General features: G+C 34.7%; 3 protein-coding genes and 1 long non-coding RNA gene across 7 annotated transcripts; all 4 read right to left on the bottom strand.

The window, feature by feature from the left end:
• Positions 1 to 816: 816 nt before the first annotated feature.
• Positions 817 to 2,389, bottom strand: LOC101208148 (uncharacterized protein ycf36). The gene is made up of 4 exons (XM_004141267.3): positions 1,621 to 2,389; positions 1,496 to 1,524; positions 1,348 to 1,404; positions 817 to 1,261 (listed from the first exon to the last, which is right to left on the bottom strand). The coding sequence occupies exons 1-4, from the start codon at positions 2,102 to 2,104 to the stop codon at positions 1,019 to 1,021; spliced, it is 813 nt and encodes a 270-aa protein (XP_004141315.1). The 5' UTR covers positions 2,105 to 2,389; the 3' UTR covers positions 817 to 1,018.
• A 138-nt stretch (positions 2,390 to 2,527) lies between these two features.
• Positions 2,528 to 12,288, bottom strand: LOC101214554 (serine/threonine-protein kinase EDR1). The gene is made up of 13 exons (XM_004141375.3): positions 11,250 to 12,288; positions 9,360 to 9,800; positions 9,044 to 9,147; positions 6,973 to 8,096; positions 6,267 to 6,307; positions 5,983 to 6,051; positions 5,189 to 5,289; positions 4,423 to 4,501; positions 4,250 to 4,348; positions 4,089 to 4,157; positions 3,903 to 3,952; positions 3,639 to 3,815; positions 2,528 to 3,194 (listed from the first exon to the last, which is right to left on the bottom strand). The coding sequence occupies exons 1-13, from the start codon at positions 11,700 to 11,702 to the stop codon at positions 3,092 to 3,094; spliced, it is 2,910 nt and encodes a 969-aa protein (XP_004141423.1). The 5' UTR covers positions 11,703 to 12,288; the 3' UTR covers positions 2,528 to 3,091.
• A 1,466-nt stretch (positions 12,289 to 13,754) lies between these two features.
• LOC105435313 lies at positions 13,755 to 17,074 on the bottom strand. Of its 4 annotated transcripts, none has more exons than XR_969362.2 (5): positions 16,738 to 17,074; positions 16,567 to 16,619; positions 15,641 to 15,849; positions 14,371 to 15,297; positions 13,755 to 14,059 (listed from the first exon to the last, which is right to left on the bottom strand). It is a non-coding gene; the product is annotated as an uncharacterized LOC105435313 (long non-coding RNA). The 4 variants fall into 4 exon arrangements; XR_004215843.1 differs by having other exon boundaries at positions 14,371 to 14,870; positions 15,211 to 15,297; positions 16,567 to 17,073; XR_004215842.1 differs by having other exon boundaries at positions 14,371 to 14,630; positions 15,211 to 15,297; positions 16,567 to 17,070.
• A 563-nt stretch (positions 17,075 to 17,637) lies between these two features.
• LOC101214798 (GATA transcription factor 21) lies at positions 17,638 to 20,009 on the bottom strand. The gene is made up of 3 exons (XM_011655871.2): positions 19,589 to 20,009; positions 18,824 to 19,327; positions 17,638 to 18,224 (listed from the first exon to the last, which is right to left on the bottom strand). The coding sequence occupies exons 1-3, from the start codon at positions 19,856 to 19,858 to the stop codon at positions 17,745 to 17,747; spliced, it is 1,254 nt and encodes a 417-aa protein (XP_011654173.1). The 5' UTR covers positions 19,859 to 20,009; the 3' UTR covers positions 17,638 to 17,744.
• Between the last annotated feature and the right edge of the window lie 2,085 nt (positions 20,010 to 22,094).

A 22,094-nucleotide genomic window follows, 5' to 3' on the forward strand; every position in this document is an offset into this window, starting at 1 on the left:
AAAAAAAAAAAAGACTCTTAGAAGCATAAAATCACAAAGTATCACAATCAAAATATATAAAAAAGATAAAGTAAAGTAATTTGGAGAGGGTGTAAAAAAGATCAGTAAAATCATAATCACTTCATTACAGTAAAATTTCATAGCATGTCAATGCTATACACTAAAAGATGACACTTATTGATGTTTATATCGACATCCATCATTAATAAAGTATCGTACTATATTAATATCTATTAAGAAACAAAAAAAAAAAAGCAATTTTAACTTATTCATTGACCTACAAGTTTCTTGATTTAGTTTTGTAAAGTAATTTATACTTAAACTTCTAACCACAAGATGTTGTGGAAAGAGATAAATGTATAAAACGATTTTCAAACATGACATTTTAAAATCAATTCAACTTCTTATTCATTCCAATAGAATTATCAAAGAAAACTCATCAACTATATGCAAATCTAAATGAAATACGGCATCGCCAAATATCTTATTATATAACACACACAAAAAAAAAAAAAACAAATAAAGCATCTCACCAAGTGATGAAAGCACAACCACTCCTAGATAGTGCTATAGATTGTTTGACATTATAAAACAAGAAGAATTTATGTGTGTGTATCTAGCTAAATACTTTTTGTCACGCTCCACTTAAAGCGTGTCCTTTTCTCGTATTTTCGAGTGCAAATACAACTTGGACGACACCATCATCTCTAACGAAGTGCCAAAACACCCAATCTTAAACTTAACTTCTTAGTAATATGCTTGACAATAAAGAATAGTAACACAACATTATTAATAATTAGCATACCATTGCATATATACTAAGAAATATATATTATTTGACATTTAAACTATGGTGTTTTCTAAAATCTTGAGCTATGTTAAAATAATGTAAAAGAAAAGGCAGAGTATAAACTTTACAATGGGTTAAACCAATGTGTGATTGCGTATAAAACTATAGTTTAAAAAATATATTAAGAAAGGAAAGATTAATCAAACAATAGGGGCATTAGAATGAAGATCACGGAAGAAGATCATGTTCCCCAGGTCCACAGAATGCATCAGGCTCGAAAGATCTAGCGGATTCATCGCTATAAACACCGGGAATTACTCTGCCGCCACCGTCATTCGCTGCAGATTTTCCGGTGAAGAAAGGCCCTAGTAATTCTCCTCCATCAATGTTGATGAGCACAACAATGGACACAAACAGAGACGCTGCAAGGCTAACCAGGGTGTACTTCAGCCTATTCAGCACTGGCTTCACCTATTTTAAACGCTATAAGGTTTCTAAATCGCAACTGAAACTTGGATTTATGGAGCGGGAAATTGAAATCGGGATTGGTTACTTACAGTGTAGGAACCGAGGAGGCGATCGCGGGCTAAAACTTGGGCGGTTTTTACCCAAATCTGCAAACATAACCTTTTAATTTCAGGGATGAAATGGAACCTTGATCCTATGAGAAGAAGAAGAAGAGGAAGAAGAACTGTCTGAGTGTACCTGCCCGTCGTACCATCCGGTCTCTTCGTCTGTATAAAGGAAATTTTCAGAACGGTGATTTAATTTTTTATTTAACAAAGAACTACGATTTTAGTGTTGGTAAGAACACAGAAGTTAGGGTTTACATTCGACAGTCGCACTGAGGAGACGGTTACCGACGTAAGCCCAGCCGAGATACATCCTAAGAACAGCAATCGTGACGAACAAAATCCCACTCGAAACAGCGCAAAGAGATAGTTTCAACGGATCCGATTCAACTCCCACGGTGCCGAACCAAGCAACCGGAAGCCCTATGAAGAGAGCGAAGGAGGCGCCGGTGGCGACCAATCGAGAACAGAACTCAACGATGTCTCCAGCGGCCCATGAGAAGGGGAAAGAGGCGGAAAGAGTCTGATATTCGTTAATTGGCAGCTGTTCCGGAGGAACAGGGCAGCCGGTTTCCGGTGGCACGTTGCTTCCTTTTCGGAAAGAGAATGAGAGGGGCATTCTAGAAACGGAATTTCTGAGGTGGAGAAGTCTAGTGTTTGTGAACGGCGAAATTAATGGCCTGGAGTTCGGCACGGACAGAAGGAAAGTCGGCGGCGATGCACTTCCCGGGAGTATGTACATGACTCCGGCCAACGGTTTTTTTCCTCTGTTTCTGGTTGCCCAATAATTCCCTATCTAAAACGATTAAGATTTTCATTTTCATTGAATGTCATTTCTTTCGTTTTGTTTTTTCTTCTCTTCCTTTTCTTTTTATTGTTTGAGACTAAAATATTTGTAGACTCAATTTTTTCAAGAATATTGAAAAAATCTTCTAATCATGCACTACAAATTCTTCCTGATAAAACCAAAATCTTGTTAACCATTTAAATAGAACTCAGCCATTGGATTCCATGTTTGAATGATATTATCTAAATTCCTAAAATTGTTCACATAACAATTATAATTTAGCATACATCTAAATATATTCTTTGTATAAACAGCATCTGATAGCCCATTGTAAGTAGTATAGGAGAGAACTAGATAAATGAGCACAACAACAAAAAATGATATGAATTTTGCTTTTTCATTTTTTTTTTTTGTTGTAAGGGTTCTGGTGGGGGGTTAAATTTCTTTTACACAGTAATCTGTAGAGACCAAATGTTTACAATTCCCCAAAGGCCTCCACAGGCAGACACACAGCTTGAGCTTGGAAGTTATTATTTTGCCTTTTTTTTTCTCTCATTTTTTTTTTCTTTTTCTTTCTTTTTTCTCCTTGTCTTTTCTTTTTCTCTCTTTTTTTCCCCTTTCATTTGGGAAATTTCTTACATGTGAATTTAATACAACCTACTACACATTAAGAACTACAATATATAAAAAAATGGTAAATCCCTCCACTGCACTTTTAACTTATGCAGCTACCTGTTGTTTTGAAGGATTTTTCCATTTTTCACTCCTAAATAGGTTTGTGCTCAGCCCCCACTTTGAATGAACTAGCACCTAACCCTATTTAGTTGTGTTTTCCAAACTTCACTGAAAAAAAAAAAAGAAAGAAAAAAAACCAACATTGGCTGCTCTGGCTCTTCGAGCCATCAAACAACTTCAATTTAAATGCAGATAAATCTTTTCTGTTCACTCCGATATTTGATTCCCGGAGTCTGTTTTCTGAACAAGCCGTTGCAGGCGCCGCAATCGAGTAATAAGCTGAGAAAACGACGGCCTCAATTGTGAGTCCCTGCAAAAAGGAGTGAAACTTCAAGATAGAGAAGTGACCCAGTGAATGATAAATAATCACACAATGAAACGAACTGCAAATATGGGTGAAATGATACTCTTGAGACTGCTTAGGCCCCAGCTACAGGTGCAGTGGGCTATTATATAGCTCACTCAGTGTTAGTGTTTTCCCTTCTGTGTTTTCAAAATTAACAATAGTAATATTATTTGAAATCTCTCCTTGTCAACGATGTTTACTAATTCCTACCCATCATCTCTTCTTTACTAGTATTTACTATTTTCTATCCAAACTAAACACGAACTATTACAACTTATTGACTATAATAACTAATTCAGTGTCTCAAATGCTCCAGTGTGTAAATTGTACTAGTACGGAAAAATGAAAGCAGATGGGATGATCATCTATGAAAATAAGAAAAACACGAGTATTGGATGTTAAGCTTACGTTTGCCAACAATCGCAAATGATCTGTGCAACTGCTGGATCAACATCTTGTGGGATTTCCAGGCGCCTATTCTGGAATCCAACAGCTCCTACGACCTGCATTGGGTTCAAACCTTTCCACGGTATGCGGCATGTCGTCAACTCCCACAATATTACACCAAAACTATACACATCACACCTGCATGACATATAAGGCAATGTCAATATCATGTCAAATTTGAGCAAAATATATGTTTCTCCAGTTTGATGCCTTGTCGAAACTTACTTTTCATTGGCTGGTTCATTCCTTAGAACTTCTGGTGCCATCCATTCAGGCTACAATTAAGCAGAAAAAAATTAGCATGATTGATTACTATTGCAAAACCAGATGTGCAAATTATGAAGCTTGCAATTTGAATGAAATAGTAAGGTAGTATATCCACTTTCAGTGCACAACTATCAAGGTTAGTACCGTTCCAGCAGTTGATTTTGAAGACAGAAATGTATTCTGCTTCACACGTGACAAACCAAAATCGCAAACCTATGAATCAATGGAAGTTAGATACTAGAAAAGATCAATCCCCCTTAATTGGAACATACAAAAAATAGTATCCATAAAATAGTTTCAAATACCTTGACAACCCAGTTTTTGTCAACAAGGAGATTGGGGGACTTTAGGTCTCTATGAACAATAGTCGGATGACTTGTGTGCAAGTAGTTCATTCCTTTGGCCTGGAAAAAGAAAGATTTATTAAAAGGAGATTACCATGTTTCGTGGGGAGAGGATTTTTTTCCTAACTCCTTACCACATCAAGAGCCATTTTCAATCGTCTCCTTTCATCTAGCTGAGAGTTGGGCCGATGCAGTAACCTATACAAACTTCCCCTGCAATGTTTGTTGGTACATAGGAAAAAGATTAGGTCAGGATGGATATAGCTTGACTTTCTTTAGATGCAGCACCATACTCATGCTCATGAGGCTTCTCGACAATGACATAACTTGTTACAGAGATAGCTAAAAGGAGTGTTTGAGGTAGCTTGTAAAAGCAGTATTTTTGGCTGAAGCGTAACTATAATCACTTACCGAGGATAAAAGAAAACCAAGTGCTTCTTCAAACATAAGTGTTGGCCACTTAGCCAAATACAAATAGTTAGGTGAAAGAATACCCAAGCTGGAAATAATTTTCTTGATACCTTTTCAGTCTTCGCTAATAGAACAGAATACAGTAAGAATATGAATACTTATGCAGGTTTTTCAGAAGTTTATGCTTCCTTATGTGTGCAATCTAATATAAGGCGACAAGTTGTATCATCCCAAAAAATTCCCTTCATATTTGTATTAACATAACAATTTGATTGAATTCAACGGTAGTTTTGATGATAACTGAAAGTAATTTGATAATATGCATAATACCACATTGACTCACAGCTTCTCGGTAAAAGAAGTAAATTTGATACAAACTCATGGCAGCAATAAAATTACACTGCAGCTTAACTTTTAGAACACACGGCAGGTAATCTTTAGGCTAAAATGATGTTAAAGAAGAAGGGGTGAAAAAGCAAAATAATCAACCTGGGAAGAAACTCTGTAAGGATAGAGAAATGAGGAGGGCGAGTCACAGCTCCCATGAAAAGGACAACATTAGGGTGCCTCAACCTTAACATGATTTCAACCTGCATGAATAAGCAGAAGCTTAACATCTGTAAAAAAAAGCCCTTGAAGAGATTGTTATCAATTAACTCATTTCTCAAACACAAATTATGGCCAGCTGCAAATATAGCAAACTGCAGAAAACAGTTGAACACACGAGGACAAGTCTGGATAGTAATCATCTTAAGATATATGTTGATAAATGATTGAATCGACACTATTTGATTCAGATGATGTTAATGTCTGATAGATCCAAAAATTCATCAAGTAACCAGATCCAGCCAGTCATTGATAAAAGCCCATCCTAATGGATTGTGATTGTGACCATCAACACAAGGTTCTTTTTTGTAATTCAAAATACCAAATTATTTAGACCGAGTCCTAATCAAGCATGACATACTACAACCCCCACCCAACAAATCTTCATTCAATTCCCTCATCCCATGTTAAAGCCACTGAAGTAATTTTTTTCCCATCTTCAGGCTTTCGTAACTAATTTTAATTGTTAGCTAAAGTTATCTATTTGTTCCATTCTGCTTTCCTAAATTTCCCCTATTTGATGTTTTCCAATTCCAAACCAGGGCATTCAAGTCTTAGAAGTGTTCATTTCTTGGGTTGGAAAAAAAGCCTGCATTTGCATGTACTTTAAGAAAAATATAGATAGATCCAGCAAATTTTCCAAATAAATAACCTAAAGGTTGGACCCCGCAACTTACTTCACATTTTAATTGAACCAAAGCAGCACCAGAAAAATCTTGATCCAAGAACTTCTTCACAGCAACTTCCTGTAATTTAAAATATCCAAATTTAACTCCAACTCGAACAAAAATATTCAAAATACATGCTCAATAAGAAAGTTAGTGTTCAGCCTCCCAACAAAGAAACACGTTAAGGATTTATTCTAATATTGCATATTCTTATGCATGGAGGTTTTTTAAGCAATAAACGAAAGAAAAACTATATGATATGACAATGCATATGCCTATATAGTGAAACTTACAGTGCCATTCCAATCTGCTCGATAAACCTCGCCATATGAGCCTGGGATACGAAGAAAACCATTATTTTTCATTCCAAAAAATTTATCAAGAAAGACAAAACTGTGAATAGATTGAAAGCACAAAGGTGATTGAACAACGATGTTCACCTTTTATAACATTAAGAAAACCAAGAACTTATTTTGAAAGCAGTTTTCAGAATAGCTTTCTGTTTTTTGAAACATCAGCGAAACACATTTAGATAACAGTTATTTTACCAGCATCCTTTTCTTCTTTGATGACTCCACAGTTTTAGTTTAACAGAAACTAATTGTGGATTACGAAACAAACCCTTTCAGCTATGAATCATTAAAAGTCATTATTAAACCTGCAGTACATATTCCCCTAAAATTTGATTGGACCCACTGATAGCTTAAGGAAGGGTTCTAGAGATAAACACACGACCGATGTGAATTAGATTCCTATGATTTAGAGAAGTTAGAATTTAGTCCATATGGTTTTAAAAGTTAGAATTTCATCTTTATGGCTTTAGAAAAACTCATGAATAGTTCTTAGTTAGAGAGTCTCATTTCCTAATATTTTTACGAGGGTTATCAGACCATAGGGACAAAATTATAGTTTTTAAACTAAAGTTCAAGTTCTAAATTTCTCCAAACCATAAGGCTCAAATTTGTAATTGAACTCATTGAGACTAGACATGTGTCTTACCAATACCAATACGTTCACCAATGTGAAGATCCTCCCAAGGAATTTCCCATTCTGCAACTTCACCTAATATTGGGTTAATTGTCTCATTGTGCTCATCACTAGCATGCAGTTTACTATCATCAGTTTGTAACAAATTTTCAAGTGGCTTTTCACACAAATCAAAGCATTGAAGAGTTCCACCGCTCTTATCTTGCAACAATCTTCTTTCTTCACTCACTAAGGCACTTCCTAGTTTCTTATGAGAGTCAGTATCAGATGTCAACAAAACATCATCCATATGTTCACGATGAAAAGTTCCATTAACATCAACCAATTTTCCTGCTTCACCATTAACATCAACAAACACAAATCCCTCGTTTTTCATACTGTGAGGCCAAAAAATGCTGTGGTTGTTGGCATTTGTATTGGCCATTTGTTCTTCAGACAATCCCCCAGAAGGCACTTTCTGTTTATTTTCATGGACAACGTTGTTCAAATACTCCGCTTCAGTAGAAGTAGCAGAAGACTGTCCGTGGCTTGCTAAAATATAGGAGTGGCTCTGGAGCCCAACATCTATCCCTTTCCCATTGATTGGATACATTTGAAAAGTTTCTTTGCTTTCACCGTTGTCCTGTGATTCTATATCTGAAAACAAATCTGCAGGAGGTGACGCACCACTCTCTAACAAGACAGCATGTAATTTCTGAGCAAACTCTGGGTTCTTTGCAGCACTTATGACATACTTTGACACTTTTTTCACTTTCTTCTTTTGTGCAGAAGCGGACTGTGCAAATGCACCCAATGAACCTTCACAGGCACTGCTTTCTGATTCTAGAAGCTTTGCAAAATCATAACCGGAACTCCCACTTTGAATTTCTTCAATAAAGTTCCTAATGTTTTCTTTTGATTGAGCATCTAAATCTGAAGCTTCTTTGGATATTAAGTTGCAAACATCTGCTACTTCATCTTGAGTAGATGAAATTGACACTGCTTCAGCTCCTTCATTTTGTAATATTGGAGTATCTTCGGGAACTTCTATAACATCTGCTGGCCTTCTATCAAATCCATAATTCGAAAATTGACCGCTGGGCGCCTCTGAGGGAATTAACGTGCCCGGAGCACCCATAAGATCAATAATATATTCACTGCATCATAGAATAAAACATACAAAGATATTAGAGCTTCAAGTAATTTTATAAGATATTCTTAGACTAGATTAGTATGAACATAAAAGATCGGGCAAACACTTCAACATTTTTTTACAAACATACAGAACATGGAGAGCACAGTACATTAGTTTCCAGAAAACCTAGAACCAGAAGGGAGAGGCTTTTTGTGTGTGGGTGGGGAGGGCATGAGGCACAGGATTAGGACAGTTGGGGGAAAGACGTAAGATAATGTTTTCCAATTGGCAAAGGTACCCTTACTTTTGTATTAAATTGATGAACCATCATGGGTTGACTCCTAATGGTAAAAAAGGAAACATAGTCTCAGTAACTAGCTAAGACGTCATGGGTTCATTCCATAGTGGTCACCTTACCTACGACTTAATTTCCTACAAGTTTTCTTGACACCCTAATGTTGTTAGGTCAGACAAGTTGTCCCGTGAGATTAGTCAAGATGCACGTAAGCTGCCCAAACGCAGATATAAGAAGAAAAAAAGTGACTGCATTTCAGTAACTACGTTGAAAAATTTTCTGCAAATCCATCCCCTGTCCTATGCCTAGTTGTAATCTACAGCATGATCTTCTTTTTCTTTTCCAAGCATAAACTACAGTATTTCTATTGCGCAAAAATTAATTAAACCAAGTCAAAAGGAAAAAAAATCAATGGATGCTAGTTTTTGGTTAGATGCATCAGAGTTGTGTAGCCATCCTATATGCATTCGTCGAGAATCGCATGGGAGTATTTCCTTTCTACTACTGAATGAAATGTTATCATTACAACTGAATAAACTTAAATCAATAAAATGGAACCGAGATGTGAACAGCAGCAGATTGAGGAAGAAAGAAGGGTCCAGATAGAGAAACCCACTATATTTCTTTAGATATTGTATACTAGACTAAAAAGAGATTCAACCATTAATGATTACCTTCCATTATCAATTTTGATCATGTTCACAGCTCCGTCATCAGTACCAGTGTAGTAGCTTCCTTTGACAAGTATGCATGGAAGATTAATCCTATCAGCTAGCACCTAATACCAAAATTATGAAGTAAGCAACTTCAACCAAAAATATGAAAGAAAGAAAATGATATCAGCAAGAACTACAACATTTCTGATAATTGTTCCAAAAAAGGGCCAAATTTTGAAAAGCCTAAGAAACCAGGATGGCCAAGATTATTAAAGCACAACACGTTGGTTCAAGAAAATAAATGGTGAAAGGTATAAAATGAAGAGTTTTCAACCTTAAAAAGCAAGGCTCTATGACGTGCAAGTCCAATATCAAGACGACCAAGTGGTAGAATAATAGTGTTCAGAGAACTACGCATCTCATAACTCCTGCGTGTCCACCTTCTCAACATTTCTTCAGCATCACCAACAGGGCCACCCATTCTAGCAACAACCATATCAGCAATTTTTTGAACCAGGCCACTTAAAATGAAGCCATATTCAGAAACTCTGCATTCCATGAATATGTTATATGCTTGTCTCTCCAGCTGTTGAAGCTCAGGATCAAGCAAGCGGTTTACCAAAATCACCTCATAATCAATATCACTCGTCACACATATTTCTTTAAGATCAACTAACAGTGGCATCTTTCCACGGGTGCTAGAACTTGCAGTAATGCCATATAAGTCATAAAATCCATCCATCACTTTCTCGTCATAATTTACAACATTATAGCTCTGCATTGGTAAATAAAATAGTCATGCAATTGCTGCTGCCATGAAAAATAATCGATAACAAACTGCACTTACCAATATGTTCACAAAATGATAACACGGAAATATAGATTTGTGCGCATTAAAGAAGTTAGTAACTAATACTTATATAATAATATTTGAAGGATGTAATTTGAAGGATAATCCCATTTCCTTCAATTTCTAGCAGTCAAGATATATTACAAAATATTCCAGGCAAAACAACTTCAGAAGAAAGCCTTAATACTCAATAGTATCATTTCAAGTAAAAATTATAGGTTGATCGTTGATTCGGATAACAAGACAAGGCACGGTTTCCAAGGACCTAAACCAAAAAAAAGAACTGAAGGGTACATCATTGAACACAGGATCATTTAAATTAGCAAACTAACACTGCACTCAGCAATTTTGCAAGATATATGCACTTGCCTGAGGAGAGTGTCAGGTGTATGTGTATACTAAGTGATGAAAATAAAGGAAAAACTTCTATTGATTCTGAATATTCTGCATAAAAACAAGTAATTGGCAGTTTTGACTCCACATAGAAAAGAACACAAGTAACAATCAAACCAGACAAACAATCTTAGAACCAAACGTATTGGGCCGTAACAAACTTGACATGCGATAAGACAGGCACAAGCCAAAAAATAACGACTTCCTAATGGCAAAAGGGGTAACAACCATAAAATCATTATCTCTGGAACAAAAACCACAATAAAACTTATATAACTGAAAGACCCACAAGGAGAAGTTGTGCTAAAAAATGAAAGTAAAGTCATGAAAATAAGGAAATTTCAAACAAAAACTGCACTAAAATTGACAAACTTGGTCCCAACCTCACTCTGAAAATCATAAATCAAAGTGAAAAAGCCCCATAACAATAATTCCCCAATCCAGTAGCAATCCAATGGACTGAGAGTTGCAAAAAGGGGAGGAAGTTTTGCATCTACATCCTAAAATGGAATGCGATGATTCTCCAACTGATAACTATGCTCCATTAACTATACTTCGGAAAGAGTAAGTTTCCACCAATCACCCAAAAATTGAAATAAAGATCAGAACAGAACTCACAACAACAATGCAGTAATTGATCACATGACCGCAAAACAACTCAAGCAATGGAGAGTACCTAAGATAGAAGATAGAAGATAGTAATTCCCCTACTCGTCTATCAAACGCATAACCTAATATTCAAAGTTTATGAAAACTGAAAATGAAACATCGCTAATCTAATGGCAATTGTTCAAAACTTCATTGCCAAGAAGGGAGAACAAAAAATCCCCAGAATCGAATGATGCATAGTAATTGAAACATAATCGAAATTGCAATTCGCAGTATTGAACAATCAATCAAAACCTAGAAGATGAATAATGGGAACAAAAAACTGCCCAAATTCATTCAAAAAGCTCGAAGGCAAGTTAAATGGAAAAATACCCAATACTGAAGCGAGAGGAATTCAGCGAGGGCTTTACTGCCGGAGACTGAAGGCGAACAGCCAAGACTCATCCGCTTGGCAGCATCGATCTGAGCTGATTCAGTATCTTGTCTAGAATCAGGATCGGAAGCACTAATCGCCATAGCCAATTGCACCTGAAACTCCTCTTCCAAGGCATTGAAATCCACGCACCCACCGCCCACATCCCCAGAAGCCGCCGGATCAACGACTGATTCAACAGCTTCCAATCTCCCCATTGTAGTAGAAGACGCCATAGACAAAGACGAAGAAGACCCAGATGACGACGAACCCGATGGATTACTATTGGGGCTTGGGCCTGGACTGGGGCTCGAACTTGGTCGTGTTACAGGTCGAGCATCGCTCAATCGCTGATGCTCGTTAAGTCCTCCACCGATGTGAAGCTTTCGAAGAAGATGTTTCATTTTCGACATCGATCATCAAGCCACAACACACAAAACTCCTTCTCTATCTATCTATCAATCTCTCGCTCTCTCTCTCTCTCTCTCGCTCTCTCTTTCTCTCTCTATCTCACTGGTCTCTTCATACACAAGGTTCACAAAAACGCCTTTTTTTTCCCCTCTTTTTCCTTCTATTTTCCTCTATTTCTATCTCTATTACGCTAAAAACCTACGCTCATCTTTAACTCTGAAAAACCACAGATTCGAATAAACATGGCTACCCTTTTCTTTCTTCTTCAAGCTAACACCCACTTCAATACACTTAAAACTCCTCACCAATTCCCTCCATTACAATCCTACACCTTCCACGCCCTTTCTTTCTCTTCTCTTCTCTTCTCAAGTCAATGACGCCATCTCGATCCTCTGCAATCACATACACCATTCTTCCATTTACCTCTCTTCATCCTGACCCTTCATTTCTCCCTCCAAGTCCACGCCTTTATGAGTACCCACATGAAATTTATCAATTGGGTCCCCAAATCTGTCGGTTAATCTTCCTCCCCACCGTCTGATCAACACAAATAACTCGAATTCATCGATGTAAAGAAGTAGAGAATTGAAAAGAAACAAAAAAGAAAAAAAGAAACAGTCAGTTTGGGGAATTCTTATTAGTTATTATTATTATTCAATTCGGAATCTTAAGAAAGTAAGCGAATCCAAGTGTTAGAAACATCATCATCATCATCATCATCTGAGGTTACATGATATGATTTAATTGATACATAAGTTTGCTAGATAGAAATGTACCAAATCAAGAAAAAAATCACACTTTTCTTTTCCTTCTTTTAAATAAAATTGTAAAGTAGTCACCAGCACCACCCTCCCTTTAACTTGAAATTCAAAATTTGCCTCTATTTTGACTTAAGGAATATTATATTCACAAAATGAGATGTTGTTATTATAATTATTGTTTACATTTATTTGAAAAATGTGGTTAAGCACTTATGAAATTAGAAAATAGTTTTGTTAGATAGAATTTGAGGCTGATGAAGCCACGTTTGTGTGGGAGGGAATTGGAAGAATAAAAAGAGTAGGGTGAAGCTGGCATTGCAAGGGATTTGCCAGCTCATTTCTTACGTGTCCATATACATTTTCCAACTTTGCCAAACCTCGGACCATATAAATTTAATAACCACATTTCAATTCTTTCCCTAACTTTAAATTACTTTCCTTTACCCTTAACCCAATCCTCTCCTCACAACAGTTTAACATTTTTAATTACTCCTCATATTTACCATATTTACAATAAACAAAAAAGATGTATCATGAACTGAAAATATTTAATGAGCAAAATTTTAAAAATATAGAAACTTGACGAGTTATTAACAATATTACTAAAATATAAAATTTATTATATTTGATTTTACATTTTTGTTTTAAGATTGGTTTCGATTTAGATCATAAAAACGTATCACTCCATATTGATTCTCGTAACAATTTAGCATATAGATATGAAAGATTTATCTATTTAACTTTTATACATGCTGGGTTTTAGTACTGGAAGGGTTGAAGTTAGTGCAATTAAAGTAATTTTTATTAATAATATATGATTAAATTTGTTTTCAACCGTAAGTTTAAACTTTTAAATAAATTAGTGGTTTAATAACAAGCAATTGTCAAAATTAGCAAATTTGACAAAATCTTTATAACACATAGCCAAATTTAAAATTTTAACAATAATAAATATTGATACATTGATTAACAAAATCTATCAATAGTATAATCCAAAGAAATTTATAACCAATAAATATTTTAATTTAAAATGTCCCTTTAATAATTATAAAGTGAAATTTTAATAGTAATAAAAATGGTAAATTTTAATTAATTGGAAGTAGATTGAAATAAACTTAAAACTTTCATTGAAACTAAATCCAATGGGACGAAAAAGATGTTTTTCCTAAATATTTAAAAGAAGAAGTCAATATCTGCACTCGTAATCTAATTAAATGGGTAATGAAGGGACAAAATTAGTTTGCAAAGTTTAGAGTATAAGCCAAAAATACAAATTTAGAGAGACAAAATATCTTGGGATAAGAGGAGAGTGGTTACTATACAACTTACCACGTTGAAGTTGCCACTACCACAAATATTACTAAAACAAATACAAGCAATTTCCATTCAAAGAATAGTAAGAGACATATACAATACATGATTTCCAAATTAATGTGGTATTACAAAGATTCATGTGCATTCCTAAGTATGACTTAATTAGTACAATAATTAATGCTCAATAATTAAGAGAATTCAAGTAAGATGTTAAACATCAGTCTCATGAACAATTATGAGAGTCGTATACGGTAGGGATCGTGAGCTGTGTGCTGATGTTGGGCCTGGAAAATCCATGAACATATGATGAGATTTAAATCATTGCAGATGAAGCTAAATTGTCAGTAAAAGTAGGTGAACCAAATCTCAATATTTAAGCATAGCCAACCATTCTGATTTCGTGTAGTGTATAATGTGTCTTAAGCTAACATGACACTAATAATATTGGAATTATGTTTGAAAGAGTTGTGGTTTGATTAAGCCCACCATAGATAAGATTTCAACGAAAGGTATGAATGTGAACACAACCCATGTTTCTAATTCAAATAGATTAAATATTAACAGAAAAGCCATGGAAAGCAAGTAGGCAACCAACCAAAACTTGGGAGTTTATAGCCACGAAGTTGGACAAGCTGTTGATGTTCGCCACCCCAAGATTTGGTTTCTTCCAAAGCACCCTGCAATTGGGTCAAATTTACTATCATGTAATACCAAACATGCATGAAAAACAGCCATTAGATCAGAATCATCTCCATGGCTATTTAGCCTTCAGGATATAGACGTGGATCAGCCAACTTCTCCTTTCTGAATTGGAGCAATTGATATCTTCTCGTATCAAAACGAGCTTACCTGAACCTGTCCGAATAAACAGTCAACGATGTAGAATCTGCTTGAAATGATAAGCAATAAAAGCAAGTTGAACAGTGAGGGAGAGGGGGAGAGAGAAGGAGAGTTGTTCCTCTTGCAATGGATGACTCTTTAATTTCATTTTCCAATGGACACCCAATGAGAAGAGTGCCTAGAAATGGCCACACATAAATTGGTGCGAGAAACCTGTGGTCCAATTAAATGTTTGGCGCCACAGAATTATTCAAGCTGAAATTTTGGTATGAAACAGCATTCAGCCAGAATTTTGAGAGTTATATGGTTCAAGCATTTCATGGAAGATGTTTAAAGCAAAGGGAAAAAGGCTATGAAGCCAGAATGTTGAAATTTACGTCACCCAATCATTTCATGTATGACTTTTTAAATTGAGGAACGGAAAAAGGTTAAGGAGCCAGAAGTTTGAAAGTTATGTCATTCAATGATTTCATGAAAGAGATTTTTTTAAACTGAGCAAAGTGAGGGAGAAAAAAGGTTATAACTATTAGAGCACTGGGTATAGGAGCTCAAAATATGTGGGAAGAGGAAAGTTCCGTAGATGTTATCGACTCACCACAATGACATGTTTGAAATTCGCGTTTCTCTCCATAAGAGGAAAAGCTCTTTAAGGGATCGGTTTGATATAAGTAATGTCTCTGACCTAAAAAGTCACACGAAGGAAACAAGAGTAAGGACCAGGAGGAAGATCGCAAAAACTATTAAGAATATAAAAGTTGTGACCCACTAAATATTGTTAGTACTTTGCATTAAGAATTACAATATTTGATGCCTCAGTGAACCTCAGACTATCCCATCTATACATTATCTATTACAGTTTAAGACGTTAGCAAAATTATCACAAACCCTGTGGAAATATGAAGATGGTACCAAGCAGCTGTGGGAACTATTATGAATTAAAAGGAATGTGCGAGACAGAAAAACAACCCATAGGCAGTATAACAGCAGAATATCATCCACTAACAGGATAAGATAAAGACGAATACCTTCGTATGATATCCAAGTATTCAGATGCCTATCTAATGGCATAGCAATTTGTACCACCAGAGGCAAAGATGTATAAAATACATAAAGACTTGCTTTTATTCTTCATATTGATATTCCATTTGAAAGGAATTATGAGGAGAATTTCATTTAAAACAAAGTAGTACGAGCGGAAATAGTCCAACAAATTGTAGTGATGGTCCCGTCTGGCCTGCAAAATTTTATAACATCAGCTGAGCAGTTCAAATGCGACCTTCTATGAAAAGTCAATGTCAATGCAAACAAATAACAGAAAACTCTAAACTTCAGTATTCCAAATGGCTATGACATGCGAACAAGTTATTTCATCTAAATGACAGATACAAGTGTACTGAAATGGATTAAACGAACTATGTAGTCTCGTAATAAGAAATCTAACTCAGTGAAATTAGAGCTTTTCGCTGTTTAAATCCCTTTCAGCAGAGTATCATCCGTCTGAAGTTTAACGCTAAATTTGCTCTATTTCTTCGTTTATTGAAGGAATTTTCCAATGAAAGGGTAGAGGTAGCGCAAGCATAAAAGAGAACTCAACGGTATAGCTTTCTCTTATTTTTAGAGAATTGAATGAACCAAATAGGAAGTTGATCAACTTCAAAAGAAATATCGACGTATCAGCAAGGGGAAAGCGTTAAACAAAGTAGATTCTTCAGAACTTCTCGTCAAAGTTGTAATTCAACAAGGAATAAAACTTGCCTGTTCTTTCATATACAAAAAAAAAAAAAAAAATCGATAAATCTAGAGAACAAGTTTGTTGATTACATTTCTGGGGTTGAATCAAAGTTTTGCAAATTGAATCACAAAATAACTTCAAACATGGTCAAAAGGGTTGGCTGGCCAATTACATTCCATTAATTATACAATAATTTTACAGGATGATACAGACTCATACTTTCTAATGTGTTGCTCCTTCTTTTATCGCTGCCAGACGCAGAGCAGGCCTCCCTGAAAAATCAGCATTCACAAAACAACTTAGAAATCCATCGGTGCTGTTCAGAGCGACAAGAAGTCGCGATGGGTTATCCTTAATTGACTTCGTCATTAAAGAAAGTAAGATTCGCACCACGAATTAAGCAAAAACCTCCATAGCCATTCATACACCGCACTTCAGCCTTCTTCATCCCCCATTCACCGGCCGGGAGGCATCAACATTGGTTAGATTTTTTAAAGGCAAAGGATACAAGCGCCTCGAAAGAAGCCGGTAGACTCTGCTTGGTACTGAATCCGATTCAAGAACTATAAGCAGGCAATGACTAAAAGTGAGGAGAAGGACGAATCATAGCTCATATGCCTACTAGATTCGACCATTACATTGAACAGTTGATTTTCACCAACTGAATGCCTCCGGCTCCGCCCATTGGTCGATTATTTTCAGTTTACATTTTTAGTATACTATTTTTATTTTTCTAAATGCATAATAAATAAATTCTTAAAAGTAAAATTTGACCTATTTAATAAATTTATTAAAAATTATAAAATCCACATTTACTTTTTCTTTTTTAATTATTTTAAAATATCTCATCAATAAACATTTGGTTGACTCTTATTCCATCTATTATTTATAAACATTCAAATTCTTTATATAATTTTTTTATTTTTGCTATATTTTAAAATAATGTGGGTAAATATAAAAGAATTAGTCGTGAAAAAAATTCTTTTAAGATGAAACTTGTGTAAACTGGTCTCTCTTTTCAATCGATTCAAATCTATAAAAGTTGTATTCTCTAATTGAATTGTACTAGCCTATGTCTTTTCTTCTTACCATCATTGCTTAGTTTTGATTCTTTTCATTCTTCTAATGTAATTCCATAATTATTTGTTTTAGAAAAACAATGTGAAATATATTTTAAAAAACGTGTGCTTACAAAATTGAAAAAAAAAATGATTAGAAGTTGCTACGGTCTTTAATTTAATAACATAACCTACTATCATGAAACAAATAATCAAAAGTTAGAAACGTTCATGTAAATTTGAGCATGAGTACTTTAAACATTGACGAAATTGCATATTTTCGCAATTAAAGATTCAATCATTGAATTTTATTTCTCAAGCAAACAAAAAAAAAGTGTCTCAACAAGTGTGAAGAAGGCCACAAGAAAGCTCCATCAGAAGAATGGCAGCTTCTTCCTCATCTCTTGGAAACACTTTCCCAAAAGCCGAAGGGCCGCTACCTGCAGTAGTAGTAGAAGTAGTTTTGCTCAAACGTAATGTGAAATTATGAGTACTAGCAAATGAGACCTCGTTATTCATCATCCCTATTTCACTTTTAGACTTTAAATTATTGTTATTTGATATATGATCATCAGTATTATTATTATTATTGCAGTACTTGTCGTTGATCTTCACTTGATCACCAACGTTATTATTCCCACCATTGTTATCTCCTTCGCAGCTCAACCTCGATTTCTTCTCCTTGTGCTTCTCTTTCTTCCCCGACGTCGCTGCTGCCTCGGTCGTTTCAGCCACCAACCCCCCACCGCTGTTTGCAGCTAAATCCGCCATCGCTCGCCTTGCTTTCCTTTGCCGAATCCCACAAGCATTACATAGTGACTGCACCCAAAAGAAACCAAAACTACAATCACATAATCACCTCAAAACAAAGAAAGGCTATCCCTTAAAAGATTATAAAATTCAAAGTAAACAATAATATATCTCATGTCATTACAGAAATATATGAAGAGAAGAGCAAACATCTGTTCCATTTTGAAACCTCTTTAACATAAATGAGATTTAAAATAGAAATCTCATGTTATATTTAGTCTGAAGAAACAATCTTGAGAAGGGTTGTTGAGAACCTATGTTATTAAAAGAAATCGACTTTTACAAGAAACACATTAAACAACCTAGCTAATTATAAGAATGAAAATCAAAACCTACCACCACATAAAGCATAAGTACTTCAAATGAGTAACTTATGATTGTATATGAATATAGAAAAGGCAATAAATTTTACCATATATTCTACCATTATTATTTTAAATATTCACCACCTAAAGTGTTTTCACTGCGAGGACTGAGACCTTTGGAAGGAAAATTCTGGATTATGGTAAAAAAAACAAAGAAATGGGTCAACTTGTTGTAGATCAGTATGTACATGCAAGGCAAAAACATAAAGTAATTAAATTTGTCAGAGAGAAGAGGGGTATGACCTTAGGGCCTTGAGGACCACTGCGCCAAAGAGGAGTGGTTGTAGTGTTACAATCACTGCAAACCCTAACACCATTGTTTTGTACTGATCCAATATTTGAAGAATTACAAGAGATTGATGATGATGATGATTTGCCCGTCATCGCTTCCCATTTTCCACCGTTTCCTTCATTGTTTATACTGTTGTAATTTCTTGTAGCTTTTTGATGATGATCTGAATTATTTGCACCACCATGATCAGTACCATTGATCATAACTTTCTTATAATTATGGTTTGTGTTTATCATCATCTTTTGCATCAATCTCATCTTTGAAGACATCCAATATTTTGTTGATCCATTATGATCATCTTGTTTCTTCATCATAATTTGATGGTGATCATTATCATCCTCCTCCTCTACTTGTTTCTCTAATAATCTTGATCTTTCACACCCCTCCTTCATGCTAGATGATGATAAGATCACTTTACTCTCTTCTTCTCTTGATCCACCAATGAATTTTTCATCCTATTTATATACACACAAAAAAAAAACACACATATCAGCATATATCAAAGCAATCAAAACCCCATGAATAACTATATTATAAATTAAATAAAGAATAAGCATATAATAAATATAAGAGTAATTCCTGAATATGGGTATTAGAACACAGTAAAATTTGACTTATAAGTGCTGAATTTATAATGGTTTGTGGGAATTTAACAAAAAAGAAATCAAATATTTTGATCAAGAGAGGGAATTAAGTTTGTGGGAAGTAATAATTGCCTGGTGATGATGAAGAAGAAGTTGGTGGTGAGATTGTTGAAGAAGATGATGGTGAAGATGAAGATTTACTGTTTGATGATGATGATGATGTTGAGCAGTAGTAGTGGGAGGATTAGTACTAAAGCAATTGGAAAAAGCAAGTTGTGAGGATGAATTAGATGAAGAAGAAGAAGAAGAGAAAATATAGAGTTTAAGGTTGGGATCTTCTTGTTCTTCTTGTTTTTGTTTCTCCACAAAGGAAGATGATGATGGACAGAGAGGGTTATTCATGGGAAGAAGAAAGAGAGATCTAGAAAAGAGAGCAATGGAGTTTGATTATTTGTGTCCAGAAAAGTGGGCACTTGGTGATAGGGTAATGAAACGAAACAAAAGGGCTTGATGGGGGAGAGACTCTATAAAAGGAAGACAAATTTTCAATTTAAAATAAAAATAGTTTCACATACGTCCGTTTTGTCCATCTTTTTGCACCACACTCTACTGTTATACGAAAAAGAATCAAGTTAAGAAACACTAAAAGAATTTGTTACATATAATAAATTACGATTATACAATCATGCGAGATACAAATATATACAAGTATTTTTCTTAAAGACCAATGAAAAAATATATATTCACACTCCTAAATTACGAAGTTGAAATATCATTCAAATTTAAAAGACAAGTTAAGTTGCTTACTATAGTTACTAATCAACGATAATAGCTAGTAAAATATAATAGCCTAAGAAAATACCAACTATTATCATTGGAATGAAGGCTGAAAATCTCTCTCTAAGTATATCAATTTATATTCTCTATCACGTTTTTTTTTTAGGAAATGATTCACATATTTATACTAATATGCATTAGGGTTATTATTATTGGTTGAATATATGGCGGTATAATTAAATAGATATTTTAGAAATAAAAAAAAAAGAAGGAGGAAAAGTAGAGTTGGTGAGAGAAGTGCTTCACGTGAGTAAGGTTTGGTTTAAAGGGGTTTCCCCCATGAAAGGACAACCTAAAAGGTATTATGGAATACTACAATTCGACCCCCAAATATGCTATTCCACAACTCTATCTGCACTGCACACAATCATCATCTTCACTCTCTATCTCTATCTCCCTCCATCTTATAAACCTAATATGTATACACATCTCTGCTTAGATATACATATATATATATATTATTTCATGATATCCCATTTCAAACAATTTCCTTTAACTCCTACCAAATCGCTTCTGAGGTTAATCATTTTCAAGTTCACAATAGTAAAGACACAACAACTACATGTATAAACTATATGAATATATATATATATATAAATGACATTAGATATATACGTGATCAACCGTGTTTCTTTCATGCCTAGAATTTGGATTAGAATTCAAAATTCGGATTTGGCAAATGACAAACACTTTGGTATTTTTCATGCATTCCCCTACGATTTATACTTGTTTTAAAAGTAAAAATTGTCTCTACAAACCAACACATATGGATCACTTCAACATGATTTAATTTGTCATAGTGAAAAATCTTCAAATATACTATTACTCTAAGCTAAGCTTGCTTGATTAACTTGAGGACCGCTAAAGTTAAACTATACACTTCCTTGATATCTATCTTAGATTAGCCGACTTTCAATTTTTTAAAGATTTTATTAATCATACCTTTCATGAAATGAAATCCATATTATTATAGTTTGAATGTTAGGTCTCTGTCTTAGATTTAAATTTAGGATGTTTACACAAACCATTAGCACTTTTGTATCTAATCCAATCAAGTATGTGGAAATTTTGGATTGAAGAATTATTTAATTGACACTTATGAAAAATATGATTAGATCAGAGGCATGAAAAATCTTTAAAAGGTATGAGATTGGGTGAATACTCTACAAGGGGGGAAATAAAAACTATGGTGTGTGGATAGATATGGGAATGCATGCATCATCTTAGCCTTAGCCCTAGCTCTTAATTGTGGCCAAAAGACAATAAATTTAGCTACGACAACGCAATGGACAGAGTGCTGACATCTTCTCTTTTCTTTTTTCATCTTTGTCCCCACAAAAAACACAGCCAACAAAAACATCCCCTCCTTTCTCAGAGATTAGGGTTTTCTCTTTATATATATATATATAAATATCACTATTTTTACTCATAAAGAAAAGAAATCACTAGAAAAGAACAAAATGTTTTTGTTTAGAAAAGGCAACGTCGAACCAAGCTGGCTCTTATGAGGTGATCACATGAGAGGAGTTGGGCAAAAGCAATGTAATGATTACTTTATCAGAGATATATTGGTGTATTTGTAGAACCCTACTTCTTATGTAAATATATACAAATGTTTAAATACATTGGAATGTGCACAACAAGGGGAAAAAGAGGAAAATAATGACATATATATCTATGGTTGATGTCAAAATTCATACAAAAAAAAAAGAATTTGACATTTATCTTACCATAACAGTAAATTTATTTGGTATTGAGAAGATTTCTACGCTAAATGTGTTTAATAAGGTTGCCGCCATTT

Source organism: Cucumis sativus, chromosome 4 (assembly GCF_000004075.3).
Source record: "Cucumis sativus cultivar 9930 chromosome 4, Cucumber_9930_V3, whole genome shotgun sequence".
Classification (NCBI taxonomy): domain Eukaryota; kingdom Viridiplantae; phylum Streptophyta; class Magnoliopsida; order Cucurbitales; family Cucurbitaceae; genus Cucumis; species Cucumis sativus.